Source organism: Haliotis rufescens, unplaced genomic scaffold (genome assembly GCF_023055435.1).
Source record: "Haliotis rufescens isolate VD_foot unplaced genomic scaffold, xgHalRufe1.0.p SCAF_12, whole genome shotgun sequence".
NCBI lineage: Eukaryota > Metazoa > Mollusca > Gastropoda > Lepetellida > Haliotidae > Haliotis > Haliotis rufescens.
Window position 1 is genome coordinate 3130563 of NW_025963802.1, and position 17977 is coordinate 3148539.

Below are 17977 nucleotides of genomic sequence, written 5' to 3' on the forward strand. Positions count from 1 at the left end.
ACCAAGAAACTAAATTCAAAACCATGCAATGGAAGCACCCCAATGCTCGGCCTCCGGGGAAGTTTCGCACTCAACCATCGGCTGGCAAGGTAATGGCCACCATATATTAGGATGCAAGAGGTATATTACTGATTGATTACATGCTACCAAAAACTACAATCAATGGACAGTATTATGCTAATGTAATGAAAGAATTGCGAAAATCTATTTACCAGAAACGCAGTGGGATGTTAACACGTGATATTCTACTTTTGCATGACAACGCTCCGGTTCACAAGTCGAGAATTGCACAGGCCCCTATATGTGAATGTGGATCCGAACAGTTAAATCACCCACCCTACAGCCCAGACTTAGCCCCCAGTGACAATTTCCTGTTCCGGCAAATAAAATCTGCCCTACGTGGAAGACGCTTCCAGGAAGACGAGGACATAAAGGCTGCCACAGAGGCGTGGTTAGAGGGACAATCTGCGGATTTCTATAAAAGTGGTATTAAAAGCTTGAAGGACAAATGGAATAAGTGTATTGAGGTGAATGGAGATTATATTGAAAAATAAAAGTGCAAAAGATATTCTGCGACTTGGTCTTATATTGAAGTTGCAAAACGTATTGAACGCCCCTCGTATTTACAAGATGATACTATGCAGCATTTACTATATTATGTATATACATGTACAAACTCTTCTCAGAAAATACGCTTTATTTACAGTTCTGTATCCATGACAACGCATCCACTCCAACCAGTAATAACAGTCACTCAGGAAGATGGTCGCATGTCAGACAAGTCCGGGAACCTTTCTGAGAAATGACCTGTGGCTTCTTGGCTTCTGTTTACGTTGTTTCCTTGGTTTAAAAGCTACCGTCTTCTCCTTTTCTGTAACTGAAAATGTAATTAAGTTTGTCATACTGTGCAGGAACAATCTACAATCTATATAGACAAGATGGACAGAGAACAGCGCGGGAACCCGTGGGATTAGAATTGGTCTTCAGCAACCCATGCTTGCTGTAAAAGGCGACTATGCTTGTCGTAAGAGGCGACAAACGGGATCGGGTGGTCAGACCCACTGACTTGGTTGATGCATGTCATCGTATTCCTTAGATCGATGCTGATGATGTCAATCACTGGATTGTCTGGTCCAGACTCGATTATTTACAGACCCCGTCATGTAGCTAGAATATTGTTGAGTGCGGCGACAACAAACAAATAATTCACCAAGGTAACGAACACGTGAATAAACGTTAAAACGAAGAAAAGCTCTTTTTAACTCTGGTTAAGTTGTTATTTGTAGAATGCACATTTGGCCAAATTCTGTTTTATGAAATTGTGTAAGTGAGTGAGTAGGGTTTAACACTTCTGGTTTTCAGTCACACGAGGAAGACCTAACTACTAAAGTGACGCCGACCGTCCACAATCGTGGTGAAGCTCACAGACACCGGTATGAGTCAAACCAAAGGTTATAGTTATAGAGAATCCAGGATTCGAACCCACTGTCAGCAAATACACTGACACCATTAAAGGATTAAAATCTGCACTGCAAACATCAACGGCAGGAACACCCATGCCCCTTTTATGAAATAACAGATGAATGAATAAATATTTGACGTGTACTTACTGACAAATGGTTTCTTGTTTGTGTCCTGTTGTGACTGCCAAATAGACATCACATGACTCATCTCCGAGGTCACAAGGTCATCACAGTTCTCCACGGCATCATAGAACTTGTCAACCTTGGCCATGCCTATCGTCTGCTCCTGGATGATGGCAGTGTTGGACAAGATGGATGACGGCGTGTTCTAGGGTGCCCGGATGGAGTGCTGCCCGCAGTTGGTGGAGATGAATCTGTTGGCACGCTCCTCCCATCCTTTCACCTTCCTCGTCTTCACGTCGACGACCGCCCACTTCCACTGGTAGTCACGGTGGGCGTCCAGTAGAGAATTTGCCTGAAGAAATCATGGAATGAATTATGAAAATTACGTCATTAAGGGATTTCAAACTAAAGTTGTGATGTATTTGATTTGCAGTGGCCAGAATTCTCCGGGTACTCGTAGGCCATCGAGGTAGTTAACAAGTTTCGACGTTCGTACAGTTTGGCCCTCACTCAATGAAGGTTTATACTTCAATGAACTCACACAACGTGAAAGTCAATTCTTAGAAAGAACACAAAAAACACACATCACAGTAAAATGACGTAATCTCGCCCACCCACTACAGTCATGATTTCCATTGTGTTCTACGTCATAGAAAGGATATGACGTCATAATACAAGATTTCCCATATGTTCCTGGCAAGTCGTCTACGGAGAGGTGTTGCGTGGGTAAGCTAGCCTATTATGCTGTTTTATGTAGATGTACATGAAATAAAGTTCAGCATAATTTTGTGTAGACATTATTAGTTGGTTGGTTTGTTGTTTAACGCCGCACTCAGCAATATTCCAGCTATATGACGGCGGTCTGTAAATAATCGAGTCTGGACCAGACAATCCAGTGATTGATATCATGAGCATCGATCCACGCAATTGGGATCGATGACATGTATCAACCAAGTCAGCGAGCCTGACCACCCGATCCCGTTAGTCGCCTTTTACGACAAGCATAGTCACCTTTTTACGGCAAGCATGCATGGGTTGCTGAAGACCTATTCTACCCCGGAATCTTCACGGGTAGTAGACATTATTAAGTCGTAGTACTAATAGACACACAGTAGACTGTTAACCGGGAATACTAGGTGAGGTGAAACTGGCCCTCATTGTGTAGACATTATTAAGTCGTAGTACGAATAGACACACAGCTAGTAGACTGTTAACCGGGAATACTAGGTGAGGTGAAACTGGCCCTCATTGTGTAGACATTATTAAGTCGTAGTACGAATAGACACACAGTAGACTGTTAACCGGGAATACTAGGTGAGGTGAAACTGGCCCTCGTTGTGTATCTTCAGGTTTAGTTGAAAACATAGGACATTACTGAGAATATATAACGCCACTAAGAAATTTTGCATTCAAACTGTGATTTGAACTTCACTATTTCGATCGGTTTCATATATACGTTAGGGTTAAGTTAGGGGATGATGAATATTTTGGGGATTATTATTATGAAATTTGTTCTCCGTCTTGACTACAAAAACATCCCCCAAAATATTAATGTCTCCTAACTTTTTTGTTCGTTACATATGCGCTGTAATACTTCAATATTTTTATTATTAATTACCCAACAGAAGAGAGCACCGTATAAGCGACTCGCCTTTGCCTAATTATATCTTCTTCTGTCAATTTCAAACAAAATATTTTTTGAAAAAGGTTTAATGACATGGATTAACGTGGTGTAAAAATTCCTCGCAATCAGAATTAGGGACTGGCACCAGTCGTAGGGAAATGGTTCTATGGATAAAATACTTCTTTATTACAACAGCGTTATGAAGCAAGTCATGTACAGCTATGTGAAGTGAGAAGATTATATACATGTGTTTACAAAGGTTAATTGGTGAGTGACTATGGTTTTATGAACCTTGTAGCAGTATTTAAGCAATTTCGCGAAAGGAGACACCAGAAATGAGCTTGAAGCATTGCTCACATTTTGGGTATCGAACCCGTGACTTTGGCGTGACGAGCAATTGCTTTCACCACTAGGCTTGCCCACCTCCCCATAATGTTTAGGTCTCCATACGACTCATATTATGGACTAAATCTGGGATGTTTTCTGGCTGTATAACATCATAAAGTCCATGAACTTAAATGAGTTATTAACGCTGGAAACGGCTGAGAAATGATCCGAAAACAGCCAGTCTAGCACAACTACTTTCGTCAACAAAATGAAATATTTTCAGTCAGCCGAAATTATCTAATATCGATGTAACTTAGGGTTCTATTAACTGATTCGCCCCATGTGGATTCCGGATTCCAGCAACCTATGCTGGTAAGAGGCGATTAAATGGGTCGGGTTGTCATGCTCGGTGACTTGTCTGATTGGGTGTCTTCGAATTCCAATACGTAGATCGACGCTCATGATGTCAATCACTCGATTGTCTTGTCCATGCAGACTCGATTATTTACAGACACCGGCCTTAAAGCTGGAATATTGCAACAACAAACAAACATTCACCGATTCGGAAAGATGTATTCATCTCATCTGGGGCACACTTAAGCATCCCCGAAGGTAATGAATAGTGTTGACAGTGTTGAATAACAGATAATGTCGACTTGAGTCGACCCATGTGGGCCGGATGGTCACAGTGTATGACCTGGTCATGAATCTCATCGTTGCTTATGCTATCAACCATTGGTTTACCTGGTCCAGAATCGACTTTACAGATCATTGTGATATAACTGGAATAAAGCAGTATTTGGCTTAAGACAACTCTCTCTCCCTCTCTCTCTCTCTCTCTCTCTCTAGCTCTCTCTCACTCTAGCTCTCTCTCTCTCTCTCATTCGAAGCAGCGTTTCATTCCTCACAATATAAAGTATTAACGTCTCTATATCTGCTAGACGACGAAACGTATATAACAGACAATATAAACACTGAGTGCGCCAGCAAATATATTCCAGTTCCATTTCACCTTTAAGCCATCTATAGAAATGGAAAGAATTGCTCTATTCATGTTTCCGACCCGAAGGATATTTCCATTTGCAAAAGAGTCTCATAAAACCCCGCGGTGAACGCCTGGCGTTGTTCGAGTAACGTGTTCCGTATAGCCACGTATGACAGATGACTATAGGCGATATAAACATGCACCACTCAATAGACACGATCCATTGTGACATATCACTCATATTTGAACATATCATTTTTCTGTTTATTATTGTCTCGCAATCTCCAGGGTGTCACGTGACTAGCTTGAGTCGAAACAGAGATAATCTCAGCGTGGCCACACGCGAGATTAATTGGGGGATCTTACACGAAGTTAACGCACCGTGAGACTGATATCCCCCTCCTGACGTGGGAGGAGATTCGAGAGAACTCCCAGTGTCCGTCGCGAGGGGACAAAATGTCGCGACCGAAGGGCAAGGTGAGTGTGCAGTTTGGTTATATCAATGTAGTTTCATTTAGAATTCTTATAGCGCCATTAACAAAGTCAGTGATATATCTGGCCTTGTCTCCCAGATTAACCTTACATGTTCACAAATGTAATAGATATGAGATTGTAACAGCGATTCTTACACGAAGGGGTGATACAAAAAATGCTGATGTGTTGAAGTGTCATGGTTTGGAATACGGGTACGAGGGCTGGTTAAAAAGTTCTAACTATGTAGTACATTGTTTGAGTTGTTCATTGCAAGTGTATTTGGTCTGAGGCCGTTCACATTTCAGTAAAAATGTGCGTCTGAAACAAAACTCGGCATCATAGCACCCACGTGTTGCACCAAGCATGAACAGTTATTGGATCACTTTAGATGAATCCTAGTTTAGCTTTAGTGAGTGTTTTTTGAAGGTTAAAATACATGTACCATTTAATGTTAGGCAGATGTTGGATTACACAGTATACTGTATTTATGAAAAGGCCCTAAGCGGTGACAAAGCTTACGCAACATGTTTATACACAATGTGTACATTATACATTATAAATACATGTATATATATGTGTGACGTCAGTCGGTGAGTGCACGAGGAATGACGTAATACATTGTGCACCTCGGCATGCAGTTATCATTTATACTATACACGGCGGAACAAGCCGATTAAACTCGGAATGTTTTACAAATTGCAGCGCCATCTGGCGTTCTTTATTGTCAACGTCCTTTCGTGCTCACTGACGTTCTTTATTGAAAACGTCCTTTCGTGCTCACTGACGTTCTTTCGTACATATTGTTCTTTCTTTTCTTATGACGTCTTTTCGTAACATTTGACTATTAATATTGTATTTTGACCTTTAGTAGTAACATTTAGTTCTTTTTTCGTAATATTTGACCTAAATTGCGTTCTTTTGTCCTTGTTTTTTTGGACCGAATGGCCGCCCATGGGTTATGGATGTATTCGATCGAGGAAAGGGGAATATTGGCAAGTTCGGTAATGACGACTATTCTTGTTTGTAGGAAGGCTAGGTAGGGATAACGGGTGTGTTCCAGGGTAGGGGTTTGGGAGTATAGGTATGCTGAAGCGTCTGTAACGTTGTGATGCAAATGCTTGTATGTCGGAAGGCATGGGATATTGATTAAACGGATGTTATCGGGGATATATGTTGGAAAGAATTCGTCAGGGGCAGACTCCATTTGTCAATCCAACTAGTCGGAAGTTCATTTCGGATTAGTAGTTTATGGAAAATAACTAGTTTTTTTTGTAGAAAACCACGTAGGCCTAGACCACATGCATTTGTATTAATCTCGGACGATCTATATAACGCACGAGGGACCGTGTCTAGCCCCGGTGTGGGATTACAGGTGTGTTCGAGAGAAAGATTCAGCAATATGGGTATGTTGGTGCGTGGAAGGTTGGGGATGAGGATTACAGGTGGTGTTCGAGAGTAAGGTTCAGCAATATGGGTATGTTTGTGCGTGGAAGGTTGGGAATGAGGATTACAGGTGGTGTTCGAGAGTAAGGTTCAGCAATATGGGTATGTTGGTGCGTGGAAGGTTGGGAATGAGGATTACGGGTGTGTTCGAGAGTAAGGTTCAGCAATATGGGTGTGTTGGTGCGTGGAAGGTTGGGAATGAGGATTACAGGTGTGTTCGAGAGTAAGGTTCAGCAATATGGGTGTGTTGGTGCGTGGAAGGTTGGGAATGAGGATTACAGGTGTGTTCGAGAGTAAGGTTCAGCAATATGGGTGTGTTGGTGCGTGGAAGGTTGGGAATGAGGATTACAGGTGTGTTCGAGAGAAAGATTCAGCAATATGGGTGTGTTGGTGCGTGGAAGGTTGGGGATGAGGATTACAGGTGTGTTCGAGAGTAAGGTTAATGAATACTAGTATAGGAAAATGGTGGCGGGTGTGGATGTGTTGGGACATTTGTGTGTGTTGGGGAATGGGGGATAGAATTTTATGTGTGTCTGGGGGTGGGAGTTGAGAATATATACCTATGCCCCCCCTCATTAAAGAAGTACACTGACATACATGTATACTTGCATCGTGCTGCTTACATAAGTATTCCAGCAATCACGGTAGTTATATAATTGGATGTGAGGGGTGTATATTTTAAGTAAGCTGATGAGTAGTGTGAGAGATCCGGATGTACTTCGAGACAATGTTGTCAGTCATTGGGTGTATGCTTGTAATATACACAGATGATCTTCCCGAGGCAAGGGAGTTAACTGACTGTAAAAGTGGAAACTGGGCTTTTATAGCCAGCTAACTCCCTTGCCTCGGGAAGATGTACACACATATATATATACAATCATGTTCAACATGTTAGACTTATAATGTTAAGCTCAATCTGCATGCCTTGTGCGTGATACATCAGTTACCCGTGATGATCCGGGGAAGAACAGATCTTCAGCAACCCACCCTGCCGTTAAAGGTGACGATGCCGACTAACGGATCGGGTGCTCAGGCTCGCTGACTTGGTTGATGCATGTCATCGACGCTCGTGATGTCACTCACAGGATCACTGGCCCAGACACTAACATTTACACACCGCTGTCATATAGGTGGAATATTGTTGAGTGCGGCGTTAAACAACAAACAAACAAACAAACAAACAAACAAGCAAAACATCAGATGTACTGCACTTCATGGGTGTACTATTAAAGCTATTACTTATCCTGATACCCGCAACTATGTGTTACTATACATGGATACACGACACGTTAATCCGATCAGTGCGAGCTACGGATTAACGTCTAAGCTACCTGATTTCCATGTTGTTCATTTGGAACTCGAGGGAGTTGTACGCCGGTTGTGTTTTGTCTCCCGGATACAGAATGGTAAATACAAACAATCTTTAGCATGTGTAACATTGTTCTAAATACACATTCCTAGGTAACATGAATATACCGTAATATGTCTCATAATGTTTACCACAAATTAACCTTAGCACAATCAATGTTCAATGTTTGTTTTGTTTTTTAACGTAATATTCCAAGTAACGGACTGTAAGTAATCGATTCTGGACCAGACAATCCAGTGATTGACAACAAGAGCATCGATCGACGCAATCGGGATACGATGTATTTTGTTTTAGTTCACAAGAACAGGAATATTCTTCCAACATACTAATGCATGTAACTTGTTGTGCACGTAGCACTTGCTAGCTTTCAGATATACTGATGGAAATGAATAAGCGAACAGTTAGTTTTAGACACAGTAAAGTGATATGCTATCATGGGTGCCCAGCCTTGTGTACCAAATACACGTTGGAAACAATGCACACAAACACATCTCAACATTGGATTCTGACGTGTTGAATTTGTAGGCGCGCTATTTCAAATGTACTGACGAGAAAGTTTATTTCCCTATATATTTCAGTGTCCCCTTATTCCATCAGTATATTATATTCATTGATTAGCAACTCCTCATTCAAATGGATACGCCGCAGTTTTTACTTTCCGAATTATACATGTGGCTTTAGACCCGTGAAGATTCCGGGGTAGAATAGGTCTTCAGCAACCCATGCTTGCCATAAAAGGCGACTATGCTTGTCGTAAAAGGCGACTAACGGGATCGGGTGGTCGGGCTCGCTGACTTGGTTGATACATGTCATCGGTCCCAATTGATATTAATCACTGGATTGCCTGGTCCAGACTCGATTATTTACAGACCGCCGTCATATAGCTGGAATATTGCTGAGTGCGGCGTTAAACAACAAACCAACCAACCAACCAACCAACCAACATGTGGCTTTACATGTGCCGTAGTACAATCGAAGACGAATGAAAAAATACCTTCGATTTCTCACCTATGACATGGGTATATCTAGTGTATGTATCATAATCTAGTATAAAAGGGTTGCAGACACGCGCGTTGTCGCGGTATGACTGATTGTTATTGATATAGACTATGGTATCAAACATATACTACACACAGGTTGCTCGGGGTGTGCTGGGTGTCAGCTTCAAGAGTTTCTGGAGTAGGTCGTGTGAAGGCTGTTGTGTAAAGGCTATGTTTACTTTCTATTACTTCCCGTAATACTATTTATGAAAGCATTAACACATACATACCAGAATAACTATTTTTCGTATCAGAGTAATGTGAAAAACATTTTACTTGACTAGTCATGACACAGTGTTATACGACTAGTTATGACACAGTGTTTATACGACTAGTCATGACACAGTGTCTATACGACTAGTCATGACAGTGTTTATACGACTAGTCATGACACAGTGTTACACGACTAGTCATGACACAGTGTTATACGACTATGCATGACGCAGTGTCATACGACTATGCATGACACAGTGTTATACGACTATGCATGACACAGTGTTATAGGACTAGTCATGACAGTGTCATACGACTATGCATGACACAGTGTTATACCACTATGCATGACACAGTGTTATAGGACTATGCATGACATAGTGTTATACTACTATGCATGACACAGTGTTATACGACTATGCATGACATAGTGTTATACGACTATGCATGACACGGTGTTGTTAGGAGTGAGCAATGGAGAGTGTATGATTGGCGGTGGATGTGATTGGGCCGGAGGTGAGTGGATTGGGTGAGTGATTGGATTGATTGGTAATGAGTGAGAGCTTTGAGTGAGTAATCCGGAGTTCACAACACCAATCACACGTCTGTGCCACACGAACACAGAGGGGATCAGTCTGGGTTAGAATTGGTCCCCATCATCCCATGCTGGTCGCAAGTAGCAAGTGTATGCATCGGGTGCATACCCCAGTTGTCAGATTTAGTTATTTCTATTTACATGTTTTTACATGTGTTTGGGAATCATTAATACTACCTATGGTAATTAACATTTATAAATAAAAATATTCAAAAGAAAAAGGTTGCACGATATAAATCTATAAGAAAAAGATGCGAAGAACATACCAAATCAACATCAAATGTCATTACCACAGTAATTGTTTGATAAGCATTTCTTAGAAGTTGGCGGATGACGAAGTAGACATTAATGTTTTATGGACAACAACTTCTTTATTATACTGTAATTACAATTACAGTAATTTATTTAAAATTCTTCTCAGAATTAGTTCTACTGTAAGTTGCAGTCTGGTTCATTAAAGTTTGCTAATATAGAGCTTGATTATGTACTCAATACGAAAGGGCACACCGAAATGAATACGTCCCAATTTTATAATGTACAGGTTTCTAAACTGTTTTGCTTTTATTATAATAAATGTTTAACATGTGTATGAAGCAAAATGAACTTTGAACTAATAACTCCAAAATAGGAATCATAACCAAAATGAAAACAATGTGTTTTAAGGATTTAATATATCTTATTGATCGTGTTTGAAACACAGCAGTGATTTTATTTTCATAAATATATTAAACTTGTTGAAATATTGATGTGGCTATTTAAGCCTATGAAACACAATTAAAGTATTTTCATTTATTTATTATAAGTCTTAAGTCTTCAATTCTAATGAGGTGTCTTACAAATAGGGTATGTGACTTGGTTGGTGAATTGGCACGTACCCGGTCGACGTGGATCGTTGCTCACACTATCAATCACTGGATTGTCTGGTCCAGACTCGATTATGTACAGGTAACCGTCATATAACTGATATATATTACCCGTGATACTTTAGTCTGTCTCCCAGACCCTATAGAGAATAAAGCTTTATAGCCTCGGTTCTGAAATTAAGCATTATTCTAGGCTCCATATCTATCAGTCTGTCTGTTTGTCTATCTATCTATCTAATTTGTTTAATAGCCTAACTTTATGTCTGGGACTAAATGTTTGTGATACAGGCCCGCTGACATGGTTGGTTGTTTGTTTTTGTTTAACGCCGCACTCAGCAATATGCTGACATGGCTGACATGGTTGAAGCATGTCATCGATCCCAATTGCGTGGATCGATGCTCATGATATCAATCACTGGATTGTCTGGTCCAGGCTCGATTATTTACAGACCGGCGTCATATTGCTGAATGCGGCGTAAAACAACATACCAACCAAACCAACGAACGACTACAGTCCATGTTGCGGAGATGCTATTCAGTATTCTCTTGTGTTTGCTGGGTACATTTGAGTTTATGCATTTCTTTTATGTCGTTTTACTTTCAATAAAAAAAATGCATACTTCAAGAACAAATGGTTGTTTTAATATAACAGTATGTGGAATACGCGTATGTAATTCACTGTCCCTTATTAACGCTCAAATTCAAAGGAAGACCTTTATCTTTCAGTCCAACAGACGGCGTGCCAAAGTAAAGGTAAGTAGCAGTTATTTCCCTTGACGCGCTCTCATCACCGGAGCGGTCCATTTGTCAAGTTTGTCATAGCGACGAAAATGGCGACGAGAAGCCAGTCTAAAATCGCATCCAGAGCAAGTAAAGCATCTCTGCATGGATCATCATCGAATTTGTCCTCAGCTAAGACTGATGGAAAACATAAGAAAAAAGTGACAGTGGTACACTTTGATTTTGTTGTATTCCATCAAATATCATGATAAATAATATACATATCTGAAGTTTCATCCGTAGCTCAGGATGTAAACAAAGACTGTAACAAGACTAAATAAATTGAGATTCATCTGACAACCCTAAATTAGATCTTGTATCAACGTGATATGAATATTTGTTATGAATGGTATCCTTCTACAACTGTTATATAATGCTTATTGTGCAACTGACTGGGACCACCTGTTGTTTCAATATTCTCTAAAACCAGAGCTGAAACAATGATTGACAAACATTCAAGTCTTTAAAAGAACCTGACAAATAGGGCTAATTTATATATATATTCCGAGTAGAAACCTGTATTTGGCCTCATGACATGTTAACTGTGTATACCACCTTCTAAATCAGCACGTTATTTTTTATTATTTATTAATGACGTTGCACATCATCTTATCATCATATCATATCTGTACGATTGTGAAACATGTATCATGGAGTCAAACCTACAGTGTATAATCTTCTACATACTGTATTACCAGTAAAGATAAATAACCAAAATATGGTGTATCTTTCTTTTTAAGGTTTTATAATAATTTCCTTGCACTATAATAACACTACAAAACAGGTGGTTGGATCCAAACTGTACATGACAGACTGATTAAGGCAACATTCCTCTTCTACATGTGTCTGTAGCACCTTTTCTGATTGTCTAGGACGGTGAGGCAGATGAACGGGAAGGAGCCCTGGCCTTCAAGGTGTTGACAGCAGACCAGACCCGAGAACTACAGGCACTCAGTATAGAACACATACAGATGTAGGTAGCACAGATTAATTACGGTTTGGTGTTGGTATTTGTTTGGAATCATCAGGATGCAGGATCTGAATGAACATGTTACAAGTGGAGAAAATCATGTTTCAAGAACATATGCATGAGAAGATGTGTAAGGAATCATTTCGAGATGGGATGAGTCCAAAATTACTACCCTGGTACCCGACCCCCTATTACCCGACCCTGCCTGGGTACCTCTGTAGATCTCAAGATTTGGGTGGGGGCACGGGTAGCCAAGTCATCTAAGGCGCTGTGATTCGCTGTGCAGAGTTGCGTCCCTTGGGCACGCCAGAAACTTATGATTGTGGGTTCGAATCCTGGTTCGCCCCGATTATGTTTCTAGGTTTGTCAGCACCGTACCCGTACTCGTCGGTTTCACTGAAGTGGTAAATGTCTGAGACCTGCATCACTTCGGACTTTCCTCCCACATTAAGCTGACACGCCGCGATATAACTGTAATACTGTTAAAAGCAGCGTTAAACCCAACTCACTCACTCACTCAAGATTTGGGTACAAAATGTCCCATTTGGGAATTGTTTTACTGGAGCCCTGGCAAAAACTATTATGATACACATGTAAAATGATCTGATCATGCATACGCTGAAGCTTTATCTTTACGCCAACATATTAAAGTCAGAAGGTGCAAACATTAGTCACTTGTAGTGTGACCATGGAGTTTTATTGTTATATTCATAAACAATATATCGCGTGACTAACCACGGATGAAGGTAGTACTTAGTGTACCTGGGTTCTACTGAGGTTCCACCCGACCAGAGTTACCGTCCCAGCTCTAGAATCATTTGTGTGTATTGTTGCCGCAATATTGACTTTCAGGAAAAACATGAAAAAAATATATATCATATTTTGCCAAAGATTGTATTATTCACAAGATGGCTATTATTGTTGTTTTCTTGAAGGAAATTATGCGACATATTCAAGCTAGACAGTCACTCAACGGACCTGCGGGAGGCTTCCATATTAGACTTCTACACAGCGTCTGTATGGTGGGGCAAGGAGAAGGCATTCTCTGTTCAGCAGCTGTCAGGCTTCTTCACACTCGTACACACACTCTTCGACAATGTCAAAGGTGTTGTACATGTTGTATGTTATACAATTATTAGTGATATTGATATGATGATCAACTTTGCAACCTATTTATCTGTAAAGGGTCAGCTGATGAACTTTTCAAAGTCTAGGTTTCAGGAGTGAGTTTCACTGTATTTTCATATTTACATTAACACAGATAAATAGCCTTTCCCTGAATTGTTGTTAGTATCAATTCAAAATGTAAACTTCAGTATTTACCATACAAAACATCTGCACACAATACCTGCTGGACAACCACTTGAAATAAATTAAACTGTGACACATGTTAACTAAAACTGAGCACATGGCAATAATATTCAGATAACTTTATGAAGAAAAAAATCTATTTTCAGTAATGTCTTTGATACAAACAAATCAGTAAAGTAAGAGATAAGAAAAAGTCTTTAAAATGACATTTTGAGGATGAATGTATTGTTACAGAAAATCAGTGATATGTGATCATTTATCAGTGGTTGATAATCTGTGATGTGTGATAATTTGCGTCTGTTTCCAGAGAAACATGTATCATTGGTTGAAAGTCTGTGATGTGTGATCATTTGCATCTGTTTCCAGAGAAACACCTATCATTGGTTGAAAACCTGAAAGAGATGAAGAAGATGCTTGTGGGTATCGGAGCTGAGAGTGGACCAGACATGCAATACGGAGGACTGGAGTTCTTTGATGTGAACCAGGCCAAAGAAATCACCAACTATCTATACACCAGGTGAGCAGCAAACGACTCGGAACACTTCTCTTCTCATCTCCTGTACAATCCTTTAAGACAGCTGGTTTAAAAATGAAATGGTTAATTGAAGATTCCAAGGATTTTATGGATCTGATTCACCATTGATTCTTCTTGCAGATGAACTGCTTGCTAAATTAAATATGTTGATGTATAAGAGTCTTTACTGTCAAAATTTGAAGTACCGGTACCCTTTGTATAGTGAAAGGCATTTTTTCCAGTATGCCAATCCCAATATCTGAAATAACGAATCACAGGTTCATAGTAATACCTTTTTAGTGACTTAATGTTGTAAAACAGTAGTTGTCCACAAAGTGAGGTCTCCAGACTCATTTCACTGCATACTCATCTTTGAACATACTCCAAGTAAGGTGTAGGGGATAGAGTGTCGTCCCAGAAAGAAGAAGGGGATAAAGCCAGGACTGGTCAGCTCTGTGTCAGTTTCTCTGAGTGGGGCATCAATGTTAACCTGTGGTATCTCAGTGGGATAGCACTATAAAATCACAGAAGTCCGGACTAACACAAGCAGACACTCACAAACATGCATAAATGCTATTTAAGTGTAATAATCTTGGACCCGATGCTAAACCCCATTTCAACTCACCAAGTAACATTACATATGTATAATTCCATTGAATACCCTACCTCTATTACATCATTGCCAATATTCTTGTAATGAGACGTCCTCTTCACTGTCAGTCATCCCAACCAGTTGTCAGGTAAACCTCACCCCGTGCCAAATGCCCATTTCACCTCATCAATTACTTTATACATGTATATTTGTTTCCCAGCTTCTTCCAACACTACACGCTGCACGAGTACATGTTCTCAACACTCCAAGCTGAGGAAATCATTGGGACAGATGTAAGTACAAAGTAACTGCCAGGATACAGGCAGGTATGTAAGCTTGTAAACCTACAGAGGATGTTTGCCACTGTACAAATGGGTTCTTCAAAACACTGGAATACCAGTTATGTATTGGAGAAAACACGCTCACGAGGTTTTGGTAGACAGAGCATGCCCTGGGGAGAGGGAAAAACCAAGGGGGCGAAGAGCCCCCTTGGTTTATCCCTCTCCCCAGGGCATGCTCTGTCTACCAAAACCGAGGGAAAGTGTTTTTCCATACTTATAAACCGAAAAAAGAAACTTAAAACAACATTTATCAACATTTTTATGTTTCGAACATACTTTCCATGAACCTTAGGAAACGCACGTAAAATATCTGTTGCTGGCGTACGGATCTTGAAAAGGACATTCTAAAAACCAGTGAGGCTTATCAACACCTCTGTAGCCTCGTGGTACACTCACTGGGCTACAGATATGAAGGTTGCGAGTTCGATCCTCGGGAATATAAAGAAAGCATTTGTCATTTGATTTTACATTTCACTACATGTTACAATCTGAACAGAAGTTATATTAATAAAATACCCAGGACATTATATAAAATCCCTGGGATATTATGGCAAATATGACTTGAATATCCTATAAAATCCCTGGGATATTATATAAAATCCCAGGGACATTACAACGTCCCTTTTTATGAGATTTAACCCGACTGGAAAGTATAACCTCACAATAGGTTTTAATGCCTATAGAAAGAAGTCTCTTACTTAATAGCGATCCCAATGAATAGGTTTATAAGAGGAGTTAATTTAACCTAAATCCTGTCACAAGGTGTTACTTTGAAATAAAACCTGTTATGAGTAAAACTCCTGATCCTGTTAATCCGGCTTTATTACCTTCAGCTGAACTGGTTACAGACTGGAATCATATATTTCTGTTTCATATTTTAGTAGTACATCCAAATAATGTATCCCTTCAGTAATCAGTTGATAGTGAAGTGTTTGATCATGCGACATGATGTTCCAGCTGGACGTGGAGGTGGCCAAGGCAGCAGATGTCCCGTTTCCCCCTCCCCTTGACGAGGGTGTGTCTGAGGAACACTTCACCCAGTACATTGCCACGCCCCCTCCAACACCGGTACCAGAGGTACTTTGGTTTACTGTTACATATATCTGACACATGGACTTAATAAAGAGTTCATGGTCTGGTAACTCAATCACATCTCTGCAAACCATGTCACACTATCTTTAGTAAATTATGGTTCTGTGAGATTTTACCAAGACAAATTTTATTTTGGAATAAGACTTGGTTTTAATAACTGTATAAAATTTAACCGCCACAAAGTAAAGTGACACTATAGAGTGTGCACTTTATATAAACACGAGGATGTTTTATTGCAGCCAGTGGAAGCTACGGCTGATGAAGTGAGCGAGCTGCAGATGGATGAGAAGACGACGGAGAACATCTTCTCTGAGCTGTCTGTGGAGGATGTGAAGGAGGTCATCGAGAGTGTTGCCAAGGAGATGCTGGGAGGGCTCCAGGTATGTATACCTGAAGCATGGGGACACTTGTAGATGACTCCTATAGATACTCTGTTGTATCCCCCATAGTGTTCTATCAACTTCAGGAATAAGGACACTTATAGGAGGCTTCCATAGATACTTTGTCGTATCCTTTCTTCTCTCCTGTCATAAACCAATGTTCTATCAACCTCAGGCATAGGGTCACCTTTAGGAGGCATCCATAGATACTCTGTCGTATCCTTTCTTCTGTCATAACCCAATGTTCTATCAACCTCAGGCATAGGGTCACCTTTAGGAGGCATCCATAGATACTCTGTCGTATCCTTTCTTCTGTCATAACCCAATGTTCTATCAACCTCAGGCATAGGGTCACCTTTAGGAGGCATCCATAGATACTCTGTTGTATCCTTTCTTCTCTTCTGTCATAACCCAATGTTCTATCAACCTCAGGCATAGGGTCACCTTTAGGAGGCATCCATAGATACTCTGTCGTATCCTTTCTTCTGTCATAACCCAATGTTCTATCAACCTCAGGCATAGGGTCACCTTTAGGAGGCATCCATAGATACTCTGTCGTATCCTTTCTTCTGTCATAACCCAATGTTCTATCAACCTCAGGCATAGGGTCACCTTTAGGAGGCATCCATAGATACTCTGTCGTATCCTTTCTTCTGTCATAACCCAATGTTCTATCAACCTCAGGCATAGGGTCACCTTTAGGAGGCATCCATAGATACTCTGTTGTATCCTTTCTTCTCTTCTGTCATAACCCAATGTTCTATCAACCTCAGGCATAGGGTCACCTTTAGGAGGGCTTCCATAGATACTCTGTTGTATCCTTCAATCAAATTTCTAACAAGACTACAAGAGCCAACAGAGCTTAAGATCACTTACACTTCACTTCTCCTTTTAGATACATGCTTGCAGGTAAGCATTAGTTTCTAACACTGCTTCATCAGCTGATTATCAGATTTGTACAATGACATTAACTGTAGCTCTAATTTCAGAGGGGCGGTCGGGTAGCCTAGTGGTTAAAGCGTTCGCTCGTCACGCCGAAGAACCGGGTTCAATTCCCGACATGGGTACAAACTACAAAGTGTGAAGCCCATTTCTGGTGTCCCCCGCCATGATATTGCTGGAATAGTGCTAAAAGCGGCGTAAAACCATGCTCACTCACTCACTCACTCACTCTAATTTCAGACGGAGGTTGCAGCCAAACTGAGAGAGAAGGAAAATCAGCTGATTTCTAAGATCAACAAAATCCATCGGGTGGCAGAGACATGAAGCATATTTTTTATCGATAAATCCACTTACACTGTGATATACGTAACCCAAAGTATTCGGCGGAAGAATTAATACAAAGGAACTCTGAATATGTTTCGGATCTAATGTCAGCAGGATGTGTCATCACATTCATAATGTGACTCCTATTTATTTAGTGCAGTCATGAGAGTCTATATATCACCATTTTGTAAATAAAAAACTTACACCTCGAG

The 17977-nt window shown here is 40.5% G+C and overlaps 1 protein-coding gene across 3 annotated transcripts; it reads left to right on the forward strand.

The window, feature by feature from the left end:
• Positions 1-2283: 2283 nt before the first annotated feature.
• Positions 2284-17976, forward strand: LOC124138091 (ciliary-associated calcium-binding coiled-coil protein 1-like). 3 transcript variants are annotated; one of them, XM_046504621.2, is made up of 10 exons: positions 2284-2312; positions 4811-4999; positions 11246-11272; positions 12172-12272; positions 13205-13374; positions 13947-14097; positions 14907-14979; positions 15985-16104; positions 16359-16499; positions 17682-17976. In XM_046504621.2, exons 2-10 carry the CDS (start codon positions 4979-4981, stop codon positions 17763-17765), a joined length of 888 nt encoding a protein of 295 aa, XP_046360577.2. In that variant the 5' UTR covers positions 2284-2312; positions 4811-4978; the 3' UTR covers positions 17766-17976. The 3 variants fall into 3 exon arrangements, with proteins under 3 accessions (XP_046360577.2, XP_046360576.2, XP_046360575.2); XM_046504620.2 differs by lacking the exons at positions 2284-2312; positions 4811-4999 and adding an exon at positions 7765-7845; XM_046504619.2 differs by lacking the exons at positions 2284-2312; positions 4811-4999; positions 11246-11272 and adding an exon at positions 11311-11469.
• The last annotated feature ends 1 nt before the right edge of the window (position 17977 follows it).

What these genes read in the sequence shown, in the direction of transcription:
- LOC124138091 (XM_046504619.2), top strand. Translation starts at nt 11,350, where the DNA reads ATGGCGACGAGAAGCCAGTCTAAAATCGCATCCAGAGCAAGTAAAGCA. An exon ending in AGTATAGAACACATACAGAT is followed by an intron (nt 12,273 to 13,204) that starts GTAGGTAGCACA and finishes GTTTTCTTGAAG; the next exon opens with GAAATTATGCGACATATTCA. An exon ending in CTCCAACACCGGTACCAGAG is followed by an intron (nt 16,105 to 16,358) that starts GTACTTTGGTTT and finishes GTTTTATTGCAG; the next exon opens with CCAGTGGAAGCTACGGCTGA.